At 44.7% G+C, this 14,916-nt stretch overlaps 1 protein-coding gene across 6 annotated transcripts in view; it reads right to left on the bottom strand.

Moving 5' to 3' along the window:
- Nucleotides 1-207: 207 nt before the first annotated feature.
- Nucleotides 208-14,916, bottom strand: part of FGGY (FGGY carbohydrate kinase domain containing) — a 242,162-nt gene continuing 227,453 nt past the window's right edge. For 5 of the 6 annotated variants that reach the window (XM_088060213.1, XM_088060214.1, XM_088060212.1 and 2 more), the window contains exons 15-16: nucleotides 1,907-1,968; nucleotides 211-438 (exon numbers count right to left, since the gene is read on the bottom strand). In XM_088060213.1, coding sequence (XP_087916339.1) covers nucleotides 357-438; nucleotides 1,907-1,968 — 144 coding nt within the window. In that variant the 3' untranslated portion in view covers nucleotides 211-356. Of the gene's footprint in view, nucleotides 439-1,906; nucleotides 1,969-14,916 lie in introns of all 6 variants that reach the window. The other variant, XM_088060216.1, reaches the window with a different exon arrangement.

The raw sequence follows: 14,916 nt of genomic DNA, 5'->3' as shown, positions 1-14,916 counted from the left end.
GAACACTGACTCCATGGACTCTTCCATCTGAGTGAATCATGTTATTCCTTGTGCTGTTCCTGTCAGTCCAAATATTGGCACTGGGGTACCTGCAACTGGTTGTCTTGTGTTCTCTGACTGGAACAAATGAATATTCCTTGTCCCGGTGTGCAGGGATTATTGACAGAAAATATCCACTGCTTCACAGTAAAGTGACTGCATTTTATTTCTCATTAAAAATTAAAATGTATACTTTCAATGATAAAAGTGTATTTTGTATATTTTTAACATGGACAGTACAGTAAGAAGAAATTACCCGCATCACACATGCCTGGAAATTTGTTATCCCTGCTGTTCCCAGATTCCCTCCCTCTGGATCACAAGCTGTTCATGATGGAGCGATACTCTCTCTGGTGCTCCACAAGCTTCAAAAATACTTCGTATTTCTTGTCATAAAATCTGTGTAAGAAAGTTAATATCAGCAAAGCCTGAGATTTGAGGATTTAAATCCCCTGCAATGTATATGTTTACTTGCTTCTCTTAGCATTAAAGACACTTTGACTCTTTCCTAGGTACAGCTGCTACTGGGGTCAGAGCTGGGCCAGTTTCCACCCAAACTGTGATTTCCAGTTGCAATTCCACCTTTCATTTCCCTGCAGCCAGCTCAGGTTCTCAGACAGTTTTCCCCAGAGTTCTCTGTCATGAGAGTGAGGAGACACCGGAGCTCCACTAAATTCATTCAGGTGGGAAAAATCCTCCAAAATCGCTGAGTCCAACTGTTCTCTCAGCACTGTCAAGGCTGCCACTGCCCCATGTCCCCAAGTGCCACATCCACAGGACTTTTAAATCCCTACAAGGATGGGGACTCCACCACTGCCCTAAGCAGCTCTGCCAGGGCTGGAAAACCCTTTCCATGGAGAAATTTTCCCAAATATCAATCTACATCTCCTCTGGTGTAACTTGGGGCTGTTCCTTCTCCTCCTGTCCCTGTTCCCTGGGAGCAGAGCCCGACCCCCCGGCTGTCCCCTCCTGTCAGGGAGTTGTGCAGAGCCAGAAGGTCCCCCCTGAGCCTCCTTTGCTCCAGGCTGAGCCCCTTTCCCAGCTCCCTCAGCCTCTCCTGGGGCTCCAGACCCTTCCCAGCTCCCTCAGCCCCTCCTGGGGCTCCAGACCCTTCCCAGCTCCCTCAGCCTCTCTTGGGGCTCCAGACCCTTCCCAGCTCCCTCAGCCCCTCCTGGGGCTCCAGACCCTTCCCAGCTCCCTCAGCCTCTCCTGGGGCTCCAGACCCTTCCCAGCTCCCTCAGCCTCTCTTGGGGCTCCAGAGCCTTCTCCTGGACACGCTGCAGGCCCTCAATGCCTGTCCTGTGCTGCGGGGCCCAGAACTGGACACAGAGCCCCGAGTCCCCCCGTCCCCTTCTATCCCCTCCTGTCCCCCCATCCCCTCCTGTCCCCCCTATCCCCTCCTATCCCCTCCTGTCCCCTCCTGTCCCCTCCTGTCCCCTCCTGTCCCCTTTTCCCCTCCTGTCCCCTCAGCGCGGACCCGCCCCCGCCGCCGCCAGGGGGAGCCCGCGCGCCGCCGCCCATGGAATCCGGAGTCCTTAAAAACGTAACGCAAATTACCCTTAAAATATAATGTAATAAAATATAATCTTTAAAAAATGAATGGAAATAATCCTTTAAAATATAATATTAATAATCTTTAAAATATAATATAAATAATCAAGCTTTGAAAATTAAGAGAAATAATCCTTAGAAAGACAGTATGAAGAATTCTTAAAAATTTAATACACTGTGATTCTTAAAGTATCTATATGCTAAACGCTGCTGCAGTCGAGCAGGGCTATAAAGAAACACACCCCAACCTCATCTCCAGACCCCAACTTTATCTCCCTTGAACTTGCCCAGTGGAACACACCAGGGCCAGCGTTACCTTTTATGCTCATGGTTGGGCTGCACGACTCTCCCAATTTTCCCCATTTTCGCCATGGCCTCCTAGGAAAAGACAAACACCAACTGGAAAAGCCTGTTTTGATTTAAAATACTTTTTGACAAGAACAAGATGTTTCAAAACCAATCGGAACATTAGTGATGTATTTTGTTTCGGCTGAACAGGCCAGATGGCAGCAAATATGTTCAATCCCATTATAAAGTAGTCAAGAGAACAAAGCTCTGCAGACCCTCAGTAACCAAAATCTGCTCCTCTCTCTCACTGGGAGTCCCAGACAGAACAGACTTATCTTTTATTATTTACTCTAACCAAAGGAAATGTTAAACACTGCGTCCCCAGAGGGGAGGGTTCTCAAATAAAATGATACTGTACTTAAGATCTTGTAATCATTTTCTGAAAGTATCAGCTCCCTGCAGCAAAGGAGGACTCAAGGGTGCTCCACAAGCTAAAGGTAACCTGGGAAGGTCTGTTCTGCAGCTCACAGCTGCCCTCACATTCCAGCACAAAGGTGTAAGAGGCAAACTCTGATCCTGCTCTGCTTTTGGCCGAAATAAAGTCAGAGCTCGCAGAATCCCCTGCAGAAGGAGTCTCTGGGACAGTCACGTGTGGAAGGGAGAGGGATGAGTAATTTGGTTCCTTTCCTGATCTCTGTGAGATTCTGATTTTCCATGGATTCTCCCAAGCAATCCCACTGGAATGAGAATCACCAAAGTTAAGAGGCCTGAGCTCTCAGGATACAGCAGAGGCAGCAGAAACTCCGGGATTTCACAAGGAGAATCAAAGCAACAGCTTTTAGATGGGAGAATGTTAAAAACATTAAAGGTTGGGACTCAAGAATCAGTATGTGACTAACTCAGGGTTCAGAATTCTTAAGCAGGACCCTGAACCTGTTTTAATGCAGTGCCTAAGAATGAGGATAACCCTGGAGAACAGGCAGCCTGTGCTGCTGCTGGAACCTTCCAGCTCTCTGCTACAGCTGGATTTTTAAAAGGCATGAATGATTTTACGGGCTGGAATACCTGCTCTAGTGAAATCTGTGCTTTCCACTAATCCAGCACTTGAGAGCAAAGGATCTCACAGATCACAACGTGGATGAGCAATGTCAGCGCAGTGTCACCAGCCCAGGGTAGGCTCTGCTAAGGCAAAAGCATTGCCAGGTGTGCAGTCAGGACTCAACTCTGCTAAGGGTGCTGGTACACCAGCAGGGAATATTTCTGTGCTCTCATATGCCCATTCTCTCTCATATGTGCAGAGGCTGATTGTACTTCGATTCTCCAAGAAACACCCTTGAAATAACACTTGCAGAGAGATAGTGTGTTCTTTTCCCTGGGACATGTGAGCCTGCTGGCACTGAGACTCTGCACAGCAGCCAGATTAAAATACTGCCATGGAAAGGCTGATATCCTTCCCAGTAAGAGAAATAGGCATTTTATTCCCTGTCCTTTAGCAGGTGACACTGACAATGCTCAAGCATTGTCCCTGTTTACAATAGTCAGTCTCTTACAACTCCCTTACACGGCCAGCTGGATTTACAGACTATCCAAAAAATGAATGAATACTCAGAAAAAAAACCCTCAAAGTAAAAGCCAATTCCCACTGGTACAATGGCTACTGCTTTTCCATTGTGCCTTAGGGAAAACAGCCCCCTGAAACACTCTCTCACTAATGGAAGAGTCACCTTCCTTTCTGCTCCCTGCTTTACGCCTCCTTTTGAACTGCCCTGGAGACACTGCACAAAAATAAACTCACAACATCTAAAATGTCTAAACAGGAAAATCTATTTTTTATCACAGGTACAAGAAGAATGAAAGGGAGGGCCAGACTTTGCATTCCCCTCTCTGTGCACACTCAGGAGCAGGACACAGCACCATTCCCAGGGTACATTCTGCCTCTGACATGGGTGCACCATGCACTCGTGTTCTGCTTGACTCTTAGAGCTTCCAGAAGCTGCTGCTTCTTTTCTGTGGGTCCCCATCATCCACCCTCTGCTAATGAGGGTAATTCCCAAGTTTATCAGTTTTTCAGTTTATCAGCTAATATACTTCAGTGGTTTTAAATCTACTGGAGAAACACAGACCTTTGAGAATGTACAGCATTAAAGTCTCACAGCAACCACCATGGTTCTGTGGAATAACATGGCAAAAAAATACACAGCCAGCAATTTTCAACAACTCACCCATTCTATGTTGCTCAAAATATCCTAAATTAATTCCCTCTCTCAATTCACATTTTAGTTGTGTGTTTTTCTGTGTTTTAAAGTCAGTTTGGTCATTGTTAGCTTGAACAAAAAAACTTTACTCCCAGAGGAGAGTCTTTTCAACAATTTTCTGGGGACAAAGAGGAACAGAACATTGAAAATATGAATTTATAATGAAATGGGAAACAAAGGAACATTAGAATTGCATTACTGAATCGGATCAACCTTGTGCACTGCTCTGTCTCCAACAAAGCCTTAAATATAGCAAAGTGATAATACTGCCGTTCAGAAATAGTTTGTTTGAGGGTTGACATCCAAATCCATAATTCCAGTCACCAAGGATTTCACAATCTTAATTTGAATGACGCTCTATCTTCTTTGTTTGCCAGTCTAGACAGTACAATGAATACAGTGATTTAAAACACAATGAATTCTCTCTTAAAACAAAATATTTTGTAAAATTGCTTTTTAATCATTTCTTTTCTCTCTTTCCATAAAGGCTACGCTATAAATAAACCCTGAAAGTTCGCATTTGATCATCGTTTCTAAAGGCTGGGCAAGAGGCAAGTGAAGGGTTTACACAGGAAAAAAAGAGAGGCACTGTGGAGCAGAAATAAAGGGATGCATTCATGATTTCTAACCTTTTGTTGGAGTGTCAACGCTGAGACAGATACAAGCCAGTAAACACTCTGCTCTCCATGGAGAGACCCAGCCCAGCAGGGTTATCCCTGCCCGGGGAGGGACACAGAACCAAACTCCCCAAAGCCCACCAAGATCTCAGGACAAGGTCCCATTTTGCTGCTGGGAAGATCAGCAGCCACTCAAATCCACTTGGTCCTGGTGGCTGAATTCCAGACTCCAGCATCATCTGGGGCAGGGGATCCAACACTTGTCCAGGGCAGCCTCAACAGGCAGTGGATCCCCAAGGGAAGCCTTACTGGAACCCAGGGAAAATCCTATCTCCTAGGGAAGCCTAACTTTGACACAGCAGCTAAAAGGTGGAAATTTCAACTGTTGTCCGTTCAATTATGGGAAGGAAAAGCTTTTTAACCCTGGGTGGGTGAAGGCACCTGGAGAAGCCCATCAGCCTGGCACAGGAGCTACAGGAGGTGCACACAAGGAATAGCTTCAGGCTGGAAGACCCATCTTCCCTGATTCCCTGCCCTTGGGATCCTCCAAGAGCTGCCTCACAAACCCCAGCACATCCCACAGGAGGAGCCCACATCTCTTGGGACTGCACAGGGAGGCCAGTGAAGCCCACCTGTGGATAGAATCACAGAATCACAGAATGAGCTAGGCTGGAAGAGACCTGGGAGATCATCAAGCCCAACCTAGAATAGTCCCCAGACTGGATTTTCAGCAGTGACTCAAGGACTGATGAGGTTGAGTATTACTGAAAATTAATGGGATGTGAGCCCTTAAAGTACACAAATGAGAAATCAGATTTAGGGATATCAGCATTAGTTTAGAAAGTCAAGTAAGAAAATCCCAATTAGGCTTTTTCTTTATTTTGAGACCTTAAAAATTGTATCCAAAGTTAAATGGATAAAGCATCCGAGCACAAATACAACTTCCCAGCTGTGTTCTCACCACTCAGTCATTTTGGTAATCCCAAGAAATGCTTGGACTTTCACCTAAGGTAGTTATTAAGAAAATAACAAACGAAACAAGCACAGATCATTTCAAGTTCTCCTGTACCATTTCAGTGGCTGAAAGCACGTGGCTGCACATGGAGCAGCAAAGCACCAAACTGGGGGGATCAGATGCTCTCACTCAGGCCAGTCTTGCCTCTCCAATGTTTCTGTTCAGTTTTCCTGTCACAGATCCAGCAGCAAGAAGGAAATAATGTAAAAGTTGCCCCATTCACAACAGGCTGAAATGTAGGAACATTCTTCCTACCAGATCTGTCCCGATTCAGGATTCAGCAGGTGTTAACCTTCAAACTATCAGAGTGACTTTCCTTACACTTCTAGTCCTCACAACAAATAAAACAAATTATGTTTTATGTAATAATTTTAATTGTTCTGCAGCAGTGATGAACCTCTCTCCCACTCATCTCTATTCCATACACACAAACTCAGCAAACAGATGTCTGTAGCATCATTTTAAGAAGTCCAGTGACAGATATATTTGGATTTGAGGGGCATAAATAGATTTCTTGAAATGCTGATGTTGAAGAATTACTTTTAAACTTTTATAAGAATTTTAAGTAAGCCTGCTATTTCCTTCCAGGCCTTCATTTAGGGATTGCTTATTTCTCAGCTTGGAGATGCAAAATTCATCTTATCTGTGTTTACAGGAGTTACATGAGTGTATTTCTGTAACACAGGCCTAGCAGAATATTACTTTTTGGTGGTATATGACTGCATGAAGGAAGCATGTGATGGACCATACAAAATATTTTTCTAGTGTTCCCCCCCCACCACCTTAAATTTGTTTGAGTTATAGGGGCAGATCTTGGCAGCATGCACAAAGCCCAGAATCTGTAACTCAATTCTCTGTGGGTTTCTGGATGGAGTGAGCCAAGTTTTAAAACACACTATGGATAAATATTAGAGCTGAGCAAAAATTTCACACCTAAGACCAAAGTGTGAAAATTTGGCTTTGATTCATTTAGTGAAAAGGTGAAAAATTTCACACAAGTTTGTATTTTCCTTTTGCTCTGATCCAGCAGCAATTTGTGTCTGTATCAAACCTCAGAGAGAGAGAGAGAAAGAGAGGAAGTTTCTGTCTTCTGTGCACATGAGGTACAGAGGAGGAGGCAGAAGAGGATGGAAGGATGGAGGGCTGGCAAGCAGGACACCAGCTCAGGACTTGAGTCTGTCTTCCAGGAAAAGTCACTGGCCTTTGGAATCTCTCTGTCCATATGTTCAGTAACAGCACTGGCCCTTCTTAGAGGAATACTTTATACATTTGTTTGTTACACTGAGGCAGCTGAAAAGAAGCCCAACGTAATTCCACCCTTCAACCATTCAACTCTGAGCTGACAGAGGCCAACTGGATGGATCCTGAGCACTGAGACAAGGTAGATTTCTGGTTCGAGCACTGAATCAGAGTCCAGAAAGTTTAAAAACATTCCTGGAATTATCTGGGGCATGTAATTTGCTCTTCTAATTTTCAGCTACCTCTCTCTGCAGTGGGCTGTGCCATTTCCCCAGTCTGGTTTGGCTGGGGCACAGTTTGCACACTTGAGGGGCATCCCCAGTTTTGCTCTGTGGGTACCACATGAAGCTCCCAGCCCCACTGCACCTCCCACCCCTCACTGAAGGATGAATCACCCAACCTGTCCTGCACCACCAGAGCAGCTTTACACTCCCTAGCACCAGAACAAACGGAAAAGAGCTCTCACAGCAGCAGAGACAAGCACAGGTAAGGCCACAGGATGACTTCTGCCCCCAGAACACCAACTTTGATTCTCCCTCAGTGTGTCCACAGTGCCCAGCCAGGCTGGCCAGCCACGGGCACAGCCCTATGAGGAGCAGAAGTGGAAGAGCAGCTGCTGGAAGGGTGCCTTGCCATGCCAGCCATGATATTAATTACTTATTCTGCAGCCCAAATTTAGAATGGGATGAGGGTCAGCTCTGATTGCCACATCATCTATCAGCTGGAAACTATGTTTGGGTCTAAGCTCCAGCCACTCTGCTACTAAATATAGGTTGGTTAGCTGTTGATTTGAGTCTGCACTCCCCCAGGTTGCCTCTGACTAGCAAATAATTAAGCAGTTTGCTTTGTGAGGGCTCTGCTGCTGGCATCTCTTCATGCCCAAAGCTGCTTGGACACAAACCTGACAGCTTAGCAGGGGTTTCAGCTTCCCTGGGCAATGGAAAGAGCCCAAGTGCTCAGCTCCTGTTTCAGCTTCACAGACTGCTGGCACTGGGTGCCACGAATCAAGTCTGTGGGCACCACCCAAACAGTTTGGGGCAGGGCTTAGCTGCTCTTCCCGCAGCATGAGCCCTCCATGAAGGGACTGTTCCCTTCAGTGGCTCTGTGTGAAGGTCCCAGCCCACGCTGTGGTGCTGATGCTGCAGCTGGAACACGTTCCTGACTCCAGCATCAGCTGGCACTGGCAGCACATCTCCCTCACGCCCTTCTGAGGTGGAATAAGTTTAACCACATACAGCATCGCTGTTAAAATAGACTAAGAAGGTCTGTCCATTGAAACCACATGAAAATATATTGATTTAACACAGTTTTTAGGCTTGGAAATGTTATGCTGACAGGCAGCTGTGTTTAACAGAACACAAGCTCAACTGGGAGTCAGGAGAGCAAATTCCTCCATCAGCTCCTGATTCAGGGCACTGCCCAGTCAAGCCTCTCCCTACTCATCCCTCCTGGGGATGGAGCAAATTAATCCAGGGAATGCTCCTCTGCATGACCTGCAACACATTGCTTTGCTTCTCTGGCTCCCTCCTCACCCTCTGCTTACAGCATTTTTCCCAATGCTTTTAGCCTCAATTTTAGGTGGCAAAGCCTTTGGGGAAGGCAGGGCAGGTGTGTGATTCCACATGGACATAGACACCAAAAACTGAGCTGGACACAAAGCAATCCCTCCCTGCAAGGGTGGGGAGGCAGGAGGTGCCCAGAGAAGCTGTGGCTGCCCCTGGATCCCTGGAAGTGTCCAAGGCCAGGTGGAACAGGGCTTGGAGCAGCCTGGGAGAGTGGAAGATGTCCCTGCCCATGCCGAGATTCTGAGTTACACCAGGGAGGGTAAAACTGAGACTGAAGACCCAGCCCCAGGGATCCTGACACTCACTGGGCACTCCATATTTAGCTGCACCACTTCCTCCAAGGTGCAAAATTCAGATTTATTTGGCTGATTTATTTCCACATCCATGATGAACATTTAGCTTTCCTCACATTTAGTCAGCAAGTTCAAACTTTTATTTGCCATCTGGCAACAGACTGGGCTTTACTGGGGGGCGGGGATAGGAAAGGGGCTTTTTTTACCTTTTTTTTTTTTTTTTTTTTTTGCATCTGTATTTGCTTTATGAGCTATGGCTCAGGCATCATTTACACATGGGGAACTGGATCAGGTTCTCCCAATTCATTCCATATGTTCACTTATGCTGTCAAAACATTTTTTTGATCTAATTAATCCACACACGTCTCTCTGTTCATTTCCCCACTTTGGGCAGTTTCAGCATTTTGGGGGTACCTAGCTGGGATTGCCATAAAACCAACTTCTGCCTATACTTTTCTTTAGGCTTACTTCATCAAGAAAGCAAAAGTATTTGCAATATTTCACTCTTCTTCATCTATCTTCCCTTCCCTTCCCTTCCCTTCCCTTCCCTTCCCTTCCCTTCCCTTCCCTTCCCTTCCCTTCCCTTCCCTTCCCTTCCCTTCCCTTCCCTTCCCTTCCCTTCCCTTCCCTTCCCTTCCCTTCCCTTCCCTTCCCTTCCCTTCCCTTCCCATTCCATTCCATTCCATTCCATTCCATTCCATTCCATTCCATTCCATTCCATTCCATTCCATTATATTCTTTGCCATGCTCCAGTGTCTACCTGAGTTTAATGAGGAAAATCCCTGCTGTGAGTTTTGATTTGAGAATATTTTTATCTGGTTAATCTGATGTGTGGTTTACTATTAAAAGAAAAAAAAAAACCTGTACCTCAGAAATATGCTTACATTTTACTCAATCTGGACTGCATTTAGGAAATTACCCTGGACAGGGGCTCATAAAAAACAAGAGACCTTTAGGAAGAGTCTTTCACTACTGTAAGCCAGTAGAAGGTTGAGATGTTAAAACAGAGAGTAAAACTGCATTAAAATATACAGAGAGCCTTCTAGTAACCTTACAGATATCCCATGTCCAAAAAAAACATAATTTAAGAGATACAGAGATATCCAATGAGCGATGAACAGAGAATAAATCCTAGAAGAAATGAGAAATCTGTTGGGAGTTTAGCCTGGACTGCATGGCACAGAAGAGGCAGCTGTCCATGGCACAAGGCATTTGGTTTCCTTGCCATGATTGCTACAGACAAGGGGTCAGCAACCTTTTCCAGCACACTGCTCTAGAAAGTATTTTTCTTTCCCAGATTAAAGGCTAGCAGTGACTGAGCTGAGTGAAGCTGAAGCAAAGCACACTCATCATTGCAGGGGGGTGGACTAGATGACCTTTAAAGGTCTCTTCCAATCCAAACTATTCTAGGATTCTGTGATCAGCTGATGATGCTGTCCTGTTTTGTTAAAAACTGAGCATCCTTTCTTCTCCAGATCTGAATATCGGACAAGGATGAGAAACTACTGCTCCCATTTGTCTTCTGCCTCTAGAACTGCCCTCCAGGAGCTCTCTTGCTTAAAAAAACCCACTTTAAATGCTGATACATATTGCTAAACAATGTTATTTTGGGAAGGATTCCTTAAAAACCTGGGAAGCCTGATCTGAGGATGGGATGGCCAGTCAGTTGCCTAATGTGCTCTAATAGCAGCAAGGGAAAAGCTCAAGCTGAGCTGTGGAATTCTCATGGACACAGAACTGAGGGTTTTATAGGAGGAAACTGCAAAAGTCACACCAGAATAGGTGCTCTGCTCCCCTTGCTCCTGAAAACTTTGGCTTGTATCTCTTTTGGATACCACTGAGAAATGGTAAATACAGTTCCCTTTAGCACTAGAACTTCTCTGTCAGCAGGAATCTCTTTATATGCACAATATCCATGAACTGCAATCACATTTATTGCACAGAAAACCTGTAGGCACAAACTTGAACAAATTCATTTGGAATAAACTGTTTTATTGGCAGATGTCAGGTTACCCTCATCACCACTCTGGCTGACATTTTTCTATATAAAACCAAACCCAAGGGCTATTTATTCCCACCTGCCCCAGAGCCAGAAAGAGCCTCTGATAACAGTAATATTCCATAACCTCTGCTACTGAGCAAATCAAAACCTGCCACCCAGCACTGCCAGCAGGAGTTTTAAAGGTATCTCAGGCATCCTTTCCCTTAGCAGATGTTCTAAGAAAGTGTTTGTATTCATTTGGCAAACAGAAAAAGAACACATTTTATAATTGCCCGTGCCCAAAACAAAGGCTGGTTCTGTCTGCAAGCACCCCAGTTGGAATTAGAAGTGAATTTGCTGTGGGAGTGAGGCACCAGTGGCACCACAGCTGGGCTGGTCACAGCCTGAGATCCAACATAGCACCATCCTGAAAGCTGAGATCCCACAGAGAAGAGCACCCAGGACAGTCACCACCTTCCCACCTCCAACTTTAGGCCAGGTGGGAAGCCTGGGGAGCTGATTTATAAGCTCTCCTTTTATCTCCAAGCAAGGCAAATAACACCAAATCCCTCCAGAGGAATGTTCTCACTTTTGCTATCCCATCCTATTTTCCCAGCCTTTTAAGAAGCCCCCAGTGAGCTGCACCTTGTGGCTCCTGCTTCCAAGCAAGCCTTGACCCTTCAGCCACTTCAATGAGAAATTCCTAACCCACTGCTCCTGAAGTGCTTAGGGGGAAAGCTCTTCCCAACACACCTTCCATTACTGTAGTCACTGGATTCATTGGCTCTGGAATTTTAACCTTGGACAAACCACACAGGCCCTGAGCTCAGCTCAGCTGGTCAGAACATGGTGCTGATAATGCCAAGGGTATGAATTTGATCCCCATTTGGGGGCCCTTCACTTAAAAAATGGACTTGATCATCCCTGTGGGCCCATCCAACTCAGAATATTCTGTGATCCTGTGAAGCCTTCTGCACCTCAGTTCCTCACATATTCCATGAGAATCACTAACACCATGAAATCAATACCAAACACTCAGGAGGAAAATCTGGCCAATATGGGACACAACTGAACTTTGTGCTTCACGATTCAGCTGATCTAAGTACTGAGCCAATTCCTGCTGCTGAAGATCTGTCCTTTTATTTAAAGAATCAAGCTGGGAAAAAGAGATGAATAGCAGAGGCCCAAATGGTTCATGGAACTTTTCACTTGTAGGTCACTGAGCAGAACCTCAGTGAGGTCAGTGAGTGTTGGGAGCTATGGTGGGATGCCAGCTTTTTATTGTGTCCTCTGCAAAGGGATTTACTAGTTTCAAATTAATTTCTATTGTATGCAGTTTTCTCAACATGAAATGCTCCATTGTCACAGCTCAGTGACTGATAACTCTTTGCACAGCCTCACAGGAGAAACTGCTGCCACCACCTGAACGCTTCCTTTAAAAATCACACTCGGAGAAGTGTCCTGACTGTGAACTGAAGCTGGAGGAGCTCAAAGAGCCTTCCCCAGCCATGGGGGTGGGCACAGCCCTGCAAGGAGAGTGGCAGTACAGCTGCACATTCTGTTCCTGACTGGGGCAGAACTGGGGAGAGGCAGAGCTGGCCCTGGGGTTGTCCTTGCTCCCCACAGCAGCTGCTCCAGGAGGGAGGTGAGTGTGTGCTGGCAGCACCACAGGCCTGTTCTCTGCAGAAAGTACTTTCTGAAAGGAAAAAAAAACAAAACAGAAGAAGCAAAAATGAACAACTCTATCATTATCTGATGTGCTGAGATCTCAGCAGAGATCAGCTCAAAGATCCATATTGTTTACAGCAGCTGATGAGTCTCACAAGTGCTGAAGCTGTGCTCTCGCTTAAAGTGCTAACATATTTACAGTTTTCAGTCCTGTCCTTAGCACTTATCTGTCATTTCAAGATGAATGCTCCTTTTGTACAGCCTAATCACTTGCACGAACACTCCACTAGCTCAAAATCCCAGATTTGTTTCGCTTTTCCATTAGCAGCAATTCTGTACTTTGGAAATTGCTTAATGCAGCAAATCTGAAAAATAAAATAAAATAAAAGCAACTAGTTTTTTTTCAAAGGTATTTCTTTGGCTGTGATGAGTCTAGAATGGAGGGAAAAATATGAAATTACTTTTATCTGATGTAAGTCTGAATTTTATTGCACACCTTTCTAAACACACTTATCCATTGTTCTGCTCTGGCTTGGTTATTGACATTTGAGTAATTAGTGAAGATCTATATAAGATCAGACACGATCAGCAACATATCCAACTAAACCCTTGATAAGAAGCCATTTTTTCATGCTCAACAATCTTTTCTCTATTCATAATATTTCAAACATTTGGTAGGAACCCATCCTGCCCCCTCCTCTCCCAACAAACAGTAGGAACATGTGCAATTAAGAGCTGTCAGTCATTCTGGTTTTACAGGAATAAAGGAATGTGGGTCATTCTACAACTCAGTAACTTAATTTAAAAAAATGCAACCCAGGCATGCAAGAAAAAGGATACAGTTCTAAGGAGGAGGTCTTACCCTGCTGGATGTTTTACATTACTCTCATTGGGTTACTGGCCTGTCACAAATCAGTTTCAGATTCACCTCAGAAAATGCTCAGCAATGCAAGATGCATCTCTTGTTTCTGCTAATCCTGTCCCCACTGCAGTCAAAGAAGGGCAACACCTGATTTTCAGAAGTCTCCAGAAATGTCTACAACTGTAGTTTAGGAGGGTCCATACCTGAGCAAAAAGAGCACCTCTTTTGTTATGTGTTGGGCCTAAAGCTTCAGGCTGGAATGAAAATGCTGATCTGGAATTAGCCTTTGTTCCTAAGAAATTGCCAATCCAAACCCTGAGTGCATTTGTGCTTTAAAGGATGTGGTCTCCCATTCCTGCCCAAGTATTCTCTAAAAACAAGAATTCTGCATATGCAGTGCATTTTTGTGCTTATGTACAACACAATCTTTAAATGTTCTGAATGTTATAAATACTAAAACTCGATATAAGCATCAGAGTTGTAACCATGCCACAGTATATAAGCCATTTTCCACATTATATACATAGCAATGAAAATTAACACAATAAAAAACTGCAGTTCTAATGTAAGATTTTGAAGTCAAAAGATGTTCCAATTATGTGTAACTGTCAATCTACAGCCTTTCCATTCTGACTTCTTTTAACCCACCAGAGCAACACCTTTAGCATCATCATAGATTTTCTTTGCACTTTTTGTTCTATCACTAATACAACAATAAACCTCACCTCTGAGGTATGTAAACATCACTAGATCTGCTTCACAAGTCAGAAGGATGGAGAAGAAAGTTACACAACTTGGCCAAAGTCACAAAGTCAGTGGCTAAGGTGGGAATAAAGTTTATGTACTCTGCCTCTCAAGTTAGATAACACAGATTGTTTTCTCATTGCAAAATTCTGCTTTTATTTATACTCAGAAGAACTTGGTGCTGCAGTAGTTTGTGTCAATGTGAACTAGCACAGAGCACCTCCCATTACCAGGCTGTTAATAAGAACTACTTTGGCAAACACCAAATTTTTCCTGTGTCCTTAGGAAATACCACACTACATTTTACAGGGTATTTGATCTGGAAAGCCAGGCTACTCACTCCTTATCTCCAGGACATGAAACAAGCCTGAGATTTGAGGTGCCCAACAGTTCTGGACATCCATATCTGTTCATACTTAAGGAGTTACAATAGGAGCAGGGATGCTGATAAACCAAGAAAAGCCCTTTTTCCTTAACCCTTCCTGGTAACACTGCAGATAAATCCACCATGGGTGGAATATGAGCAAAAACCTCTCCAGCCCTAAATTCTACTGCTGTGTTGCATCTATCCATGGGAGAGTTTCCAGCTTTCTGAAGGCACAATCCAAAGAATGGCAAATACCAACATTTGGAGAAATTTAGACAGTTACAAAACATATTGAAAATGGGTGCATGGGAGGAAAATTGGGCAGGGAAGCAGGAAGGCAGTGGAATGACTCTGGTGTGAGAGATGCTGTGTAATTAGCCACTAGAGGGAACAAGAGTCATGCTCTTAATTAAGGTGCAGCCTCTTTTAGCC

Source organism: Pseudopodoces humilis, chromosome 10, assembly GCF_049639895.1.
Source record: "Pseudopodoces humilis isolate 2021_Gansu_Grassland_sample_001 chromosome 10, ASM4963989v1, whole genome shotgun sequence".
In the NCBI taxonomy this organism is placed as follows: domain Eukaryota; kingdom Metazoa; phylum Chordata; class Aves; order Passeriformes; family Paridae; genus Pseudopodoces; species Pseudopodoces humilis.
This window is presented reverse-complemented; position numbering and strand designations above follow the sequence as displayed.